The 16,351-nt window shown below is 42.2% G+C and overlaps 1 protein-coding gene across 1 annotated transcript in view; it reads right to left on the bottom strand.

Annotated features, from left to right (window-relative positions):
- CUL3 (cullin 3) overlaps positions 1-16,351 on the bottom strand; it is a 101,801-nt gene that overhangs the window by 51,622 nt on the left and 33,828 nt on the right. Inside the window, exon 3 of the mRNA XM_058665074.1 lies at positions 1,151-1,264. Within this exon, the coding sequence (XP_058521057.1) occupies positions 1,151-1,264 (114 nt within the window). The remainder of the gene's footprint in view (positions 1-1,150; positions 1,265-16,351) is intronic.

Below are 16,351 nucleotides of genomic sequence, written 5' to 3' on the forward strand. Positions count from 1 at the left end.
GTTCAACATTATTTTCACTGTATAAACGAGGAAGCTCAGGTATGCATAACTGCTTGACCATGGTCATAAAAGGCTGGACCAGGATTCAAGGTCTGAGAGTTCACTGCAAACGAAAAGAGAGAAAAGGAACTGAAACATAACAGAATTTTTAAGTAACATGAATATGTGCACGATACCAAACTAGAAAAAGTTTCTACTTGTCAAAAGAAACTGATATTGTGACTTTTTTCCCTGTTAATGTGAAACAGTTTTGGAATGAAAATTGGGAAAATGTTTTTTCCCAACAGAAATTTTTTCCAGTTTTAATCTATCAAGTAGAGTAATCTAGTATAAGCTCTCACTGCAACTAAAAACGAGCAAGTATAAAGAGTTTGAAGAGCATAAAACCTTGGACAGAAATCATTATGTTTAATTCTCAAGAATAAAAACTAAAATAACAAGCCATTACACTTGTTAATTTTGCAGGGATAGAGTAACTAAACTTGATGAATTCTAGCTTCATTCTATAATCACACTAATGTTTAAAAACAAATCTAAATTAGGCAGCTTAGCTCAAGTCAGAATTTTCCAAATTGTTTTGCTATGGAGGATGTTTCTTGGCAGTCAACAATGGAACTCGGCAAGAAGAGGTGAACCGTGAATCAACACCTGAAGAGGCTAATATCGCTAAAATCCTAAGTCTAGTGCAACAATAATAAAGCCAACCCGAACTCACTAGTAGAAAAAGACAGCAGCTATTCGAGTATGATTATTAGACAACTATTTGTATTATTATGACTTCCCGTCACTGAAAATATATGGACTTAGGTTTTAAAACCTTTAAGATAAATCTCAGCTTTCATCCTTCACAATGTCATCCAACCACTCTTATTTGAGGAGCGCTGTTTTAAGACTTTTCAGTATTTCTCATACTGAGGCTAAGTGCTGAAAACTCAATCATTCCTTTTCAGTTTTCCATTCTGATCAGTTCGCTAAGGAACAATGAAGACTCCATTCCCACATGCTGAAGCTGTCCTCTGAAATGAAATTACCGATTATAAAAAAAAATTACCCTCCACATCAGATGACTAGACGACTAAAATTGGCAGAAAGTCTATGTTTCAAGTGCATTAGTTTTTAAAAGAAACAAAAGCAACAAATTTTTACTTACCATATACATTAATATGTCTCTAATCATCACCATAGCTGTTTGATGATCATTCCAAGCTTGGTTTAGTGTTTGAAGAAAGTTGTTATTCAATGAATTTAGTACATCTTCTCGCACCTATTAACAGAGAGTTCATTACAGTTTGTTTATACACACATTCACAAGCATGCATATCTTCAATAAAATACTGAATTCTTAATTTTAAGCCAAAGAAATCTTGCGTATTATTTCTGCAGACATATTGAAGCTATTCCCTACACACAAATGAGTACCAAATGTTTACTATGTGGAATCCAGAGTTCTCGCTTGCACTCTACAATCACAATTCAATCTCCTAGGCATTTTCTACTGACTCAACATCACAATCAGAATAAAATCCTAAATTCTTACAATGAACCTGAAAAATTTACAGTGACCCTAAGACTATTCTCCAACTAAACTTGCTACTCTGCGTTCTCTCCCTTGCCTCTTAATACTGGTTGATTCCGCAATCAAGCCTCCCAGGTTTCAATTCCCGCTCCAAGAATACCTGAGTGAACTTAGATAAATGAATGGCACTCCTAAGCGTCATTTTCTGTATATGCTACATCAACAATGGCCTTCCCAAAATACAAGAGTCCTGCCAGTTCTTCTGCCTCCACTCACGTGGCTCACTTCCTCTGGTTCAAACCTCATCACTAGAAAGAGGTCTTCCTCACTACTCTTTCAAAAACCTCTATATCTACTTTATCCATTTCATTATTTTTTCAGTTGCTTAGTTTCTTCATCTTCTACAGTCTCAGCATGACCAAACTCGTGCAAGAACACTCAGTAGCTTCTCTCATTCACATCACCGTCAGAGCCTCCCCAGCAGCAAGGTTGCTCTGCTCTGTGTATTCCTCACTCACACCGAACGGCACCTGGTGATCTAGCACACCACTCATCTCATCCCAACTCTCCAACACCAGGGTTCACTTCACACACAGTGAGCACTGTGAGGATATCTGCTTTTTTACACACACACAGTTTGAGTATGAAATGCTATCCAACCGCTGTAAGACTACTACCACTTCTTGAATTCCTTTTTGTAGTCTGCAAGCTTAATACCATCTTCTCCACTAAGAAGATACCGTCTACCACTTTTCCCTAAATACGCTATCAGTCCAACAAAGATGATCTGCTCAAGGAAACAAATCAAGACTACTTCTAGCTGAAGTAGTGTGTACTCTAAGTCCCAAGAACACTGTGGGACTATAAAGTCTCCTCTCCATATTCATGGGCTCCAAACTGATGGATTCAACCAACTGCAGATAAAAATATTTTTAAAACTAGGGCCCGGCACGGTAGCCTAGTTGCTAAAGTGTTAGCCTTGCATACACCACAATCTCATATGGGCACCTATTCTACACCCGGTGGCCCCACTTCCCATCCAGCTCCCTTCTTGCGACCTGGGAAGGCAGTGGAGGACGGCCCAAAGTCTTGGGACCCTGCACTCACTTGGGAGACCTGGAAGAGGCTCCTGGCTCCTGGCTTCCGATAGCCACAGCTCCAGCCATTGTGGCCATTTGGGGAGTGAATCATTGGACCAAAGATCTTCCTCTCTGTCTCTCCACTCTGTCTACCTGACTTTCCAATAAAATAAAATAAACCTATATAAAACCACATACATTCTGAACATGTGGAGCCTTCTATCATTTCCGAAACAATTCAGTGTAACAACTCTTACATAGAACTTGCGATGTATTAAGTACCATATGTAATTTACAGATGACTACCTCTCTTGGGAACCAAGAGCACAGCTGAATAAGATACTCATATGACCCCTTCTCAAAGAAACACCACTCTGTTTACACACACACAACCTCCCAGCCCCAAGTAACCTTCAAAGAAACTGCACAAGTTACAGTAGCCAGGTGAGACTCATTGCTACAATCGTAAGAAAGGTCATACTGAAAGCAAGAGTCATGTGCCTGCATCATCCTTCCCCCAGCTCCAAGGAAAAGTATACGGAGAGATGCCTTCCTCTTGGAAAAGGAAGAGGAAACTGAATCCCAGGACTTATGGAGAAAAAACTCAGGCTCAGTCCCATGCCCCGCCCCCACCCAGTCTATATCTGTTAATTGAAGATTTATATCTTCCACAGCCAGAGGGCAGTGCCACTCCTCCTATCAAGGGCTGAAAGGCAAACTCCAACAGTGCCATAGGACAAGAAGAGATGTCAGGATTTCACCCTGGAGCTCAGAGCTCAGCTTACCCAGAAAGCTTTCAAATGATACAGGTCAAAGGTCTCTACAGTACGCATCACGGTGCTCACAAAATGAAGCTCTAGATTTGCCTGGCTCAGGTGAAGATACACACTCCAGTGGGTCCAGTTCACAAAGACTACATCACTGCTGCCCTTCGCTAGGCTTGGGGCACACCCTTGAGCTGTGTGACTGTGACAGAGTGGAGTACCCTGAACAACCAAAGGGCTGAATGTATCACTGTCTTCCAACCACGGCCCAAAAAGGGACCACTTAGTACTGGACTGGTAAAACCCAACCCTGGCAGATCCTGAGAACTTTGCTCCCTAGGACACGGCCTATGTTAGTCTCAGGAACTTGCCCCAGTGGCAGCAGGGACCACTGTGGCTAACGTGTGTGTAACCAGCCTCTGTCTCCCAGGTCTTGTATGCACCTCCTGACTGCACAGGGCCCGAGAAGCTGCAGACTCAGGCAGTGTCTGAGGAGCACTGAGGCTGCTTGTAGTCTTCCTAAAACCTTGGACAAGCAGCACAGAAACAGGACTGTTCTAAGATTTTCTGTGGGCTGGAAAAACCCAGCCCTGAACAGATGTTAACAGCCCTTGCCCCTAGGTCAGAGCCAGCAACAGAGCCCCCAGACATTCAACGTGTCAAGAAGAGTTCCGTGATCTGGATGGGCAGTCTTACACTCCAGCCAGCAGGCAGAAAACAGCAGGGTGAATTTTTGTTTTACTCATAGGCTGCACTGGTCTTCACAAGGCCAGGTGGTAGCTTCCAATGTAACCTAACGCTGTGGCAGACAAAGGGCAAGGAGTGCGAGCCTACCACACACATGGAGGAGCTTTCCAGAATAGACTCCAACCTTTTAAGAAATTTCTCCTGTTCAACTGAGCAACACATCAACTGTAGATTTCGAACAAATGTGGGGAATACTGTAGGACTGAATCACTGAATGGAAATATCGACTTAGAGTAAACCTTGATTGCAGGTGCTTTCCATGGCTGAAACAGCACGCATATTCACAGGTTCAAAGAAAACAGAGTGGAGTACAACTACAAACAAAGTCAGATACTATACTCTGGCAAGACAATGTCATAAGCCCAAAAGCATCAAAACCTTCATGGAAACAAAGCCTTCATTAACAGGCAAACTAAGGTGCCAGAAAATCAACCACTTAGAAATTGAAACCTGCAAAATACTCACAAAAGATTCCCCAATAACTCTTTTTTTTTTAAATGTGTTTTGAGATTGAATTTTGGGGAACTCTTTTTTTTTGTTTAAAGATTTATTCATTTTAGTACAGCCAGATATACACAGAGGAGGAGAGACAGAGAGGAAGATCTTCCGTCCGATGATTCACTCCCCAAGTGAGCCGCAACGGGCCGATGTGCGCCGATCCGAAGCCGGGAACCTGGAACCTCTTCCGGGTCTCCCACGTGGGTGCAGTGTCCCAATGCATTGGGCCGTCCTCAACTGCTTTCCCAGGCCACAAGCAGGGAGCTGGATGGGAAGTGGAGCTGCCAGGATTAGAACCGGCGCCCATATGGGATCCCGGGGCTTTCAAGGCGAGGACTTTAGCGGCTAGGCCATGCCGCCGGGCCCCCCAATAACTCTTTCATGGAAACTCGATGACATTCAAGAGAACAAGCGGGAGATCGCCTCGGGGCCTCTGCCTGCCCAGCCCAGGTAGGAGGCTGCAGGCACACGGCACACTGTGTCCCCTGGGGAACCCCTGACAGAAGTCTTGGTTAACTAAGACCCCAACATGGCCTATTCACTGTGCATACAGCAAGAACAACAGGTTGCACCCAGTCTCTCTTCTCTGTTTCTTTAGCAAACTGTGCTAGGACTTCCTTGGTAAACAACTCTAGGAAGCCAACGGTTACATTCATCCTGCTTTTCAGTAGGTAACCAGTAGCCCTGAGACATAGCTTCCTGTGCTTTCTGATCTTTTAACTTCATGGGAGGGTCAGGGGTAGACATGTCTACCAGCCTTTCACAATGTAATGTTGTAATGCTGTGTGTAAGTGCTATCGGGACCACCCTACTTCCTGCCCCCTTTTCCTATTCTATGTAAGCCTGTTACTTTCAAATAAACAAACATCCCTCACCACCAGTTTGTCTCCAGTGTTTCTGCAGAGGAACACTGCCGCCTCACCCCTCGTGGTCTCAGGGCCTGCTGGATAAAAGCCCCAGAGAGAACAGAGACAAATGATTCTACCGTTCAACAGATTTGACAGGTATAAAGTAATTACACAAAATCAAAAAGAAATCCATCAAGGGAAAAAGCACACTAAGCAACATTTAAAATACAACAGAAGACATCAATAGTGGGATAGATAAAACTGAAGCATCAATAAGGTCAAAAAAGGCAGGCCATTTGAAAATAAAAAGAAAAGCAAGCAAGCTTATGGGAACTATGAGAACAGTGTGGAAAGAGCAAATATCCAAACTATAAGGATTCAAAAGGAACTAAAAATTCCAAATGCATAAAAGCATACTCAAAGAACCAAGGACAGCAAACCTCCAAACCAACAGAACACAACTATCCTAGTACAAGAACATCAGAGATGCTCAGAATCAACCCAGTCAAGTGTACTTCAAGACAAACTCAAGCTCTTTAAGCCTAAACAAAGGATTCACAAAGCTGCAGAAAGTACCACAAAAGGGGTGCCAAGTCCACCTGCACGCAGATACCTCAGCAGAAGCCGCCAGCCCAGGAAGGAGTGACCAGAGCACTGGGGGAGGGGCACACCAAGCCAGACCACCGGACTGAGCATTTACAGAGTCCAGAGATGGGGACACTCCTAAGCAAACGCCAAGAAAATGTAACACCAATCAGACCTGTCTTACAAGAAATGCTTAAGGGCATTCCTTTAATGAAAAGAAAAGGAATACAAGAAAATACCAGAAAGAAGAACGACTAAGTGAATATGCTTCTTATGGGAAATTCACCTTACCTCTAAGGATACAGCACCAGAAAGCTAAAGTCTAGAACAAGATCTTCCACAGAAATGGAACCAAAAGAGAGAGGATTTCAAATTGAACAGTGAAAACATAAAAGGAAGCTCATAATATAAATACAAGTGAAGCATAATATAAAGAAGTAGCACTTATGTATGAACCCAAATGGAACCATCAAATACAAAAAAAATTGATAAATCTGAAGGGAAAAACAAATCAATAATTGGAGGGGACTTCAAATATTCCACTTTTAGAAATGCAAATCAGAAAAAAAATCAGTGTAAACTTCACCCTTGTTCAACACATATAAATTCTTGCAGCAGGTGTAGGATATACACTTTCAACAGCAAAATTATTTTCCAGGATAGCTCATACAGTAGATCATAAAGCAGGACTCAACACACATAAAGGGAATAAAAATAATACTAAGTATCTTTTCTGTTCATGAAAACCTTTGAAGCCACACTAACAAATACATGAAACTGAAAAAAAAATTGCTGAGCAAATAATGAGTAAAGGACAAAATTTTTTAAAATTCTTTAAATTAATGAAAATGCAAATACAACATACCAAAACTTACGTGATACAGTAAAAGCAGTACTAGGAATTACATAGTAATCAGTGCCGTAAAGACACAGAAATAGCTGTAAAGTACCTTACAGCTAGCCATTATCAAAGAACAGCTAAAAAGTGGTTAAAAAAATAAAATTCAGAGCAAAATTAAATGGTACAGAAACAAAATGGTACAAAAACGTGAAATTTTAGTCACTGGAAAAAAAAGGGATTCTTTGAAAAGATCATCAAAACTGACATATCCTTACCTACTCAAGAAAAAAAAAATCCAAAAGATTCAAATACAACGAACTAAATGTGGCAACAGAAACATTCGGACTGACCCCGCAAACCAGCCTCCTCATTTAGGGAGGGAACCAGCTGCCAGCACACTCTGCTGTGCTCCAACACCATCCTCCTCCCTTGGCTCCTTCAATTGTCTCCATCTGTAATCCACGGTTTCAAACAAAATGAATACATCTTTTTAAACAAATCACTCAGCATGATCATTAGCAAATGAGACTCATCCCAAGGAGACAAAACTGATTCAATATGAAAAAATCTGACACACATCAACAGAACTAACAAAAATCATATTACCATCACGGTAAGTGCAGACGAGGCATTTGATAAACTCAACATCCTTCATAATAAAAACTGTAAACAAGTTAGATTCAGAAGGAACACAATCCAACATAATGCAGGCTGTGTGTAACAAGTCAACAGCCAGTAATGTACTAAATGGAAAAAGCTGAAGACTTTAAGATCTAAAACAAGGAAGGGTGCTCACTTTCAAGACTTTTGTTTATAGCTAAAACAGTAAGGCAAGACAAAGGAAAAGAAAGCATCCAAATTGAAAGCAAGAGGTTAAATTCACTGTTTGCAGATGACATGATCGTATGCACAATAAAGCCCAAACTCTACCAAAAAGTTTTTAGAACTAATGAATAAATTCAGCAAAGTTGCAGGGTATCAGATCAGTACACAAAAATCAGTAGTATCAATATATACCAGTGAATTATATGACAAGGATATTAGGAAAGCAAACTTATTTTTAATAGCTACTACCTTACCCCTCAAAAAATCACTTTGGGAACAAATTTAACAAGAGATGAATGATCTCTAAACTTTTCGATTCGCTGATGGAAGAAACTGAAGACAACTCCAAGCAGTGGAAAGACATCCCACGTTCACGGACTGAAGATTCAAAACTATCCAATGCGAGACACACAAAACAATTTACAGACTCAATGCAACGCCTACCAAAACTTCAGTGACAATTAGAAACAATCAAAACCAAGATTTGCAAGGAATCAGAAACACAAACATTTTCAAAATAACCTTGAACAAGCAAAAAGAAGCATTACACTTTTAAATACATCACACCACCACATGTATTGGCATTACACCCAGATCCGTAAGCCAGTGAAACAAACAACAGACACAAGAAGCAAACCACACATTTACAGTCAAACCATCTTTGATAAAATTGCTAACAACATACAACGAGAAATGGAGTGTTTTCAATAAGGCGTATTAAGAAAACTGGATATCCAGTTATATGCAGAGAAACTAGAGCCTTAACTCTCCCAATGTTCCAAACATGATTCAAAATGAATTAAAGACTTAAATGTGAGACCTGAACCTTTGAAATAAGAAAACATCAAGCAACATTTCAAAATACCAAATGGGTAAGAATTTTTTTATTCAATTCCAAAAGAACAAAAAAGCAGAAGCAAAAATAAATGGGATTTAATCAAGCTGAAGAGTACATGCAGGGCCCAGTGCAGTAGCCTAGTAGCTAAAGCCCTCACCTTGCTTGCACCAGGATCCCAGATGGACACCGGTTCTAATCCCAGCCATTCCAGTTGCCAGCCAGCTACCTGCTTGTGGCCTGGGAAAGTAGTCAAGGATGGCCCAAAGCCTGGGGACCCTGCTTTGGCCACTTGGAGACTGAACCAGCAAATGGAAGATCTCTCTCTGTCTCTCCTTCTCTCTGTTTATCTGCCCTTCCAATAAAAATAAATGCATCTAAAAAAAAACAAGAGCATATGCAAAGGAAAGAACCCATAGTGAAATGAAATGACAACCTATATAATGGAGGGAAATCTTGCAAATATACACATCTGATAAGGAATTAATAGCCAGAATATATAAATAACTCAAGACATTACTACCTAAAAGAAAATAATAATCCAAATTAAAACTATCCAGAATAGCTAACATTTTTCAAAGAAAGTCACAGAAGTGACCAACAGATACATGGGGAAAAAAACCTGCTAATTATCATTAGTAATCAGAAAAATGCAAGCCAGAACCACAAACGCTTTTGAGGAGAACAAATATATGGACAAGGGTGTGAAAGAAACAGAATCCCTGTACATTGTAGACATAAATTAGCATAGCCAATGTAGGAAACAGCAGAATGGAATTTCCTCAAAAAACCTAGAAACAGAACTATCACAAAACCCAGCAACCCCACCCATAGATATGAAATCCATTTGTCAGTGTTATCTGCATTCCCATGTTTATTGCAGCACAGCTCATGAAATGGAAACAACCTCAGTGTGTATCCATTGATAAGTGGCTAAAGATATTGAGGCACAGGTGCACAATGAACCACCAGCTATAAGGAAGAAAGCTCATCATCTGCAACAGTGTGGATGGAACTGGTGGTCACTGTGTAAGCGAAGGAAGTTAACTACAGATCTCTGTAAACTTGCCTTTCCAGTAAAAATAACCTTTAAAAAAAAGTTTAAGTTATCACATGACTTCACCGTGTACATGGAAATCTAACAGGTGATGTCACATAGGTTAAAAATATGATGGACGTACCCAGAGGCTAGGGAGAGAGGCGGAATGGGAAGGCTAGGGAAAGGCTGACTGCTAGGTGGTGACGTAGAAAGGAGGGAGTTTGCGGGACTTGTTGCAAAACACACTACAGTTCATACACTATGTATTTCTCCATTTAAAAAACTAGAAGATATGATTTCAGATGTTTGGGAGAGTACATATACTGATGTTGACTGAAGATCACACAGCGTGTGAGCATCACCTGGTTTCCGGTGCAGCCTGTCCGTGGGAAGTCCTAGTACTTTCCCTGGTGGATACTTTACCGCCCTCTTCTCTCATCTCTAGCCAACCTTTTATAACCTACTCAACTCTTAGTTACGCCCAACATCGTTTACTACTCACAATCCATCCCAGTAACTGAGCTTTTCTGAAATGAGGAAAATCTGAAGTCACGGTGCTCTCTTAGAAACAAACTACTTCATAAACATATTGAGATATACAGATATTTATAAACCAGAAATATATACAAATGTAAATTATTAAGAAGTAGTTGGACCTGCCAGCATGAAAACAAGTATAATACATAAAATACATGAGTTCAAATTGAGAAAACTAATTTTTTTCCTACTGAAAGAAATCATTAAGTCTTAATAAGGGACAATATATCTGGACTACTAAAAACACTTAGTGTTGAGTTCCCCAAAGATAAAAAGGCTATAAACTCTCCATCTTGACCCAGTGATGCAAACCATCAAACCTTTAACCACAGAAAACTCAGGTTGAGAAAACACCGCAATGCTTTTTAGATTTTAGCCCATATTGTCTGCTACTCCTTTGTAACAGTCACCCTAACTAAAAAGGATCTGCCACTACACCATGGACTACAATCCAACTCGCAACGTAGTCTCTACCTGATCCGCCTGACCTCCTTGTAGTGTGTTCAATAAATCTAGCTCCGCTCTTCATGTGTTCTAGTAGACTATTTCTCAGCACATAATATCAGCCTCAATGATCCTAAGTATGAAAACCACCAGAATAGGCCACATAATTTAGAATCCTATTATGAATTGAGCCATTTGTTTGCAACAAGAATGGGAAACTTTTCTTAGCCAAAGATCATCTGGATATTTATAACATCATTCATGGCCATACAAAATTATCAACTTGGAATTGGCTCATTTTAGATTTACTGAATTTGCAAATCCCGCTTGTGGGTGCCTTGCCAGGGCCAGACCAAATGATTGCATAAACCTTATATGGCCCACTGGCCAGATGTTTCCCACCTCTGTCTACAGTATTAACCTTGACTTCTATATAAACACCAAAAACTGCTCCATAAAATGTTGACTCTTATCAAAAGTGGCAAACATTCTTACCAATTAGTTGATAATATTGCAGTAAACTAACACTTTTATGCAACATGGGTGACACTTCATTAATCTAGCAGTTGTCAAATTTCAAAATGGCTAAAACGAAAATCTGCAAAATGAAAACAAGTCTGTTCACAAAATTCTTCACCAAACTCCAAAAACATTCACAGAACCACTACATAGCAGTAGTGAATTACAACTGCCACGATGTCAGAGCAAAAAAAACCCTATTATTACCTACAAAAATGAAACTAGAGGATGGCGCTGTAGCCACCTGCAATGCTGGCATCCTAAATGGGCACCACTCTGAGTTCTGGCTGCACCATTTCTGATCCAGGTCCCTATTATTGGGACTAGAAAAGCAGGAAAGCATGACCCAATTGCTTGGGTCCCTGCTCCCTCTGGGAAACCTGGATGAAGCCTTTGGCTCCTCGCTTCAGTATGGTCCAGTCCATCTACAGCAGACATCTGAGGAGTGAACCAGCAGTTAGCAGCTTTCTCTACTGGTCCCAAACCACCTTCTCCCTCTCTTCATCCCACCCCGTCATTCAAATAAATAAAACCAATACTTAAAAAACTATACACTTAATAAAGAATTCAAAAATAAAATTCAACTTCCTGCTCCATCTGCTGCCCAGCCAAGTGGCTTGCTTTCCTGGAGCTGTGGAACAGGCTAGGCTGTTCCTAACCATAGGTGCACCCAGGAACTGGGTGTGCTGTGGGCCAGGCTGCAACATCCACCAGCACACACAAAGGCAGAGACTGGGAGGCATACTAAGCCAGATGAAGGTCTAGCACCAGCTGACACACGTGAGATCTGGGTCTGGAAGTGGGCCTCATGGAGGAACTCAGGGAACTCCCCTTGTAGGCCATAGATTCTATTGGTGAGCATATGATTCAGGCCATGGTGTTGGTCAGGCCAGGGAGGGTTGCTCCATTCATCAACACATTTGTGGACTGCCTCTGGGGGGTGGACCAGGCATGGCCAGGCCAAATTGTAGCACACTGGCATGTGCAGGGGCCAGGATGGGGTGTGAGCCACACCTGAATAGGCTATCATACCTACCAGTTTGCATGTAAGCCAAGGACAGGGCAGGCTGGGCAGCGCTAGGCTGCAGCACCCACTACCAAGACTTGGGAGTGGGGGAGAGGGGTGCTGGGTCAGGGCAGGCAAGGCTAGGATGCAGTATCTGATGACTTAGGTCAAGATGGGGGATGGGCTATGCCAGGCTGGGCCAGAGCAACCACCAGCACATGCAAAATCTGTGCCTGGGAGCAGGCCTGCCAGGGAGCTAATGAGACACCTGGCTGGCCTGCAGTTTCCACTGGTGAGTGTGAGAACTGAAATGGAGTTGGCAAACTGCAATGGACATGGCTGCAACATCCCTCAGCATGAGCGTGGACTAGGTCTGGGATGTGTCAGACTGGGTTAGGTCTTAGCACCTGTTGAATCACACAAGAGCTGGGTCTGGGAGTGCGCCATGTGTGGCTGGGCCATAGCACTCAACATTAAGAGCCGGGATGCATGTAGGTTGATCAAGCAAGGCCACTGTACCTGCCAGGACAGAAGGGAGGACAATTCAGGCTGGCCAAGAACCCACCATTACGGGAAAGATCTGCGACTGGGAGGTGACCTGAGAGCATGGGAAACTCCTCTGTCAGAACGCAGACCCTGCAGGTCAAACTAAGACCCAAGGCCGGGAGCAGCCTAGACCAGTCCATGCTATAGTACCTGCTGATATACATGCGGCTCCAGCCTGGGAATGGGCCAGCCAAGGCCAGTTCATAACACTCACTGGCAGACATGAGAACCAACATGTGGTGCGGGACAGGCTGGATTGGGCCACAAAACCAGTCAGTTCACATTAGGGCAAGGACTGGGGAGTCCACGCTGGGTTGGGCTGCAGCATGTGCCAGCACAAGCTGGAACTGGGAGGACAGGCCAAGCCAAGCTGCCAACACCCTCTGGCTAATGCCAAGGCGAGGCAGGCCACATCCAGCTGGGCCGCAGCACCCATCAGTACAAGACCCCAGGAAGGGGGAGGTGACCCTGGTGGGGGGGAATGGGTCTCCCCTGCTGGGCCCAGTTTGTGCTGGTGAGCATGATAGCTGTGACTGGGGGCAGACAGGCTGGGCACAGCTACAAAGGCCTGTTGGCCTGCATGTGAGCTAGGTAGGGAGAGGGGCAAGCCGGGCTAAGCAATGATATCCGCTAGTACAAGCAGGGCTCAAAGTGTAGGCAGGTCGGGTTTTGCTGCAGCATCAGCTGGCAAGTGCCATGAGTGGGAACAAAGCCTGTCAGGTTAGCTCTCTAGTACCACCTAGAAAGTACACAAGCCAGCCTGGGAGTGGGCCTGGTACGGAAAACTGTGGGCACCCCTCTGCTGGGCTGCAGCTCCCACTAGCGAGCATGAGAACCATGGCTGGAGACAGGCCTGGCTGGACAGGTGGTGGCACCTGCATGAGTGTGAGCTGGAAAGTGGGTCGGCTGGGCTGAGCTAGCCTACAGCAGCTATTGAGGTGTACGAGAACCAAATGTGATGTAGGACCAACCGTACATGCTGAAATCGGGGCTGGGGGCAGGCCTGGTGGGGGTCATTTTGACTAGGCTGAATTTCCCGTTGGTGTGTGCAAGGGTTGAGTGTGTGGTGAGCAGGGTTAGCCTAGGTCACAGCATCCACTGGTTTGCATATGAGATGGGACAGAACTGACCCAGGTAACTGCAACCACTGATGTGTGTACAGGCTGATGTGAGTGACTGACTGATCCACTGACTGGCACACACAGGAGTCAGGTGTGGGGTCATCTAGGCAAGGATTCTTTGGAGACCCCCACAACTGAACCACTGGAATCAAAACTCTAACCACAAGGGTAATCACAGGATCTGTGGTCTGCCCATGGAGTGCACATCAGAACTGGGTCTTGTCAGTTGCTGAAGCCTGACCAGTGGACAACAGGCCCAGATGCACAGCCCACTGAAGTCTGCAGAGGATGCAGGCCAGAAAGAATTGCACAACTCTCCCGGCCAAGCTTTAACAGCAAGTATCTGGGTGAATGGAGACTCTAAGTTGGAGTACGCTGGCCAATGGACCTTGGAAGGGTTTCCTCAACCTTGGAGCAACAGAAGCAGCAGAATTTCAGAACTAGCAAAACCACTTAAGCACTATCCTCACAACACGCTCTACATCAGCGACCCTGGGATGACATCAAATGGCCATCCTCATCCCTGGTTACTGATGTGGTTAGGATGCTGGCTGCAACTCTCTCCCTTTCTTTTTTCTCTTTCTCCAGATACAGGAAGAAGAAAACTGGGAATAATGGTCTCATTCACTTTTCCCTATTCCTTGACCCTTCCCACCATAATCAGTGGTCCACATGGCCATGCATCCTTCTTAACTATGTAAACATCATCAAAAATTGAAAATTTTCAAAAAGAATATATAAAGTTCACATGAATTTATATAAAAAAACACTAGCCAATCAGTTAATTAGATATGCAGCCAATTCATACTAAGGATTTAGCTTGCACACACCTGTATTACAAAAGCTAACAACAAGTATTTGTATTTGGCATGCTCGTTAAATGAATTGTAGAACCGATCAATTAGATTAAAAACTTCATAATTAACAACACATGTGTTCTTATGAAGTCTTGGAAGCATTTTAAAACAATGCACTTACATTAAAACACAAAATTGGGCATGAATAACCGGGAATAAATGCTAACACACTGACACCATTACAAAGCAACTGTTCAGAAGTATGCCCTTTTATGTATCTGTAGCACTATATTGACATTCAGCAAAAAACTAAAATAATCAAAACCTGTATTTCCAGGCAACTGCCAAAGCAATTACACAAGCAGGACTTTGACCAAGCCATGGCGTGTAGCTACTCTTCACCTGTAACAGGACAACACTGATTAGATCAGCGACTTCCACACCACGTTCCACGCTGATGGCTTAGTACTCCTGTCCCTAATTAACCATGATTTATATTATTATTTTTATACAACTATTTAGAACAGCTTTTCAATGTTTTAAAATAAACAGCCACTGGATCATCACTAAGCACCTTTCTGGCTCTAAATTCTAAAACAAGTGGCTTGTTTCTTCTGTTGCCATAAATATACATCTATAAAAAACAGCCATTTTTTTTCACTTACAACATTTAAAATATTTGGAGTCTTGTATTAACAAAATGATCTGGGGTGGGGAAGTCACTGTAAAAAACATTGCAAGTTACATAAATTTCCTTTTTCTAGGGAATGTCACTAAAGAATTCTTGAAGTTTCAAAAATCAAACAAAACCACACACACAAGGTTTTCCACTGTCTCACCAGAGTGACGTGACACAAACTTAATAAACCAGTGGATTAGTGCAGAAGTGGCTCTCAGTCAGGAACAGTGCATGGCGCACAGAGGGAGTTCTTCCCATGTGACACAAATACTCTGAAAAAAGCTCCACAACTATTCCCCGCACCCTAGGAATTCCAGCATTTCAGAAGACAGTGTTACTGTCCTGCTATTTTTTTTTTTTTTGAATCAATGGGTGGAAGATCTCTGTCTCTCCTCTCTATAAATCTGCCTTTCCAATAAAAGTAAATAATCTCCTTAAAAACCCCACAGCTGTCACATAATGTACTGTTTCCATGATTCTTCATTGATTTTGCTTGTTCAGGCAAACATACATGTAATTCCCAGCATGAGTGATAGATGTTGTGTGTTAAAGCACTCTGGTTACTGCTATTTTAACAGAACAGTTGCGTGTAACAGCAGGAGCACAGATGTTTTCCTTTCCTTCAAAAAAACAGAAATTTCTCCATGACTGGAAGAAACTTCTTCAATCTCTGAAGAACTCTCAATGAAGCTAAACACCAACTACTTGTTTATTCAACATAAGACTTCTGTATTTTAAGGCACGACTCTCCTAAGGCTTAGAAATTAACTTCAGGACTTGCAGGTATTTTCAGCCTCCCCAATCAGGAAGCACATAACACTTATATTCTGAGATGTTCTAAGTTGACAGTATTTTTTCTCATTTTGTTGTTCAGTAACTTTAATAAAAACACCAATATTAGTACAAAAAATCTGATCAGTTACCTTAAGAAAAATTAAAGGTTTTATTTTTTGTGCTCAACTGCTATCCAAAGATCTATCTACAAATACTTTATGAATTTATAGTTATAACTGTAACCATTTCACAAACAGCACAACTTTCAACTGTAAAATGAAGCTCATTATTAGTAAAAATGTTCCCTATTTTTATGTACTGCTTTAAATATCCAGTTAAACTTAAAAAAAA

This window comes from Ochotona princeps, chromosome 5 (genome assembly GCF_030435755.1).
Source record: "Ochotona princeps isolate mOchPri1 chromosome 5, mOchPri1.hap1, whole genome shotgun sequence".
NCBI lineage: Eukaryota > Metazoa > Chordata > Mammalia > Lagomorpha > Ochotonidae > Ochotona > Ochotona princeps.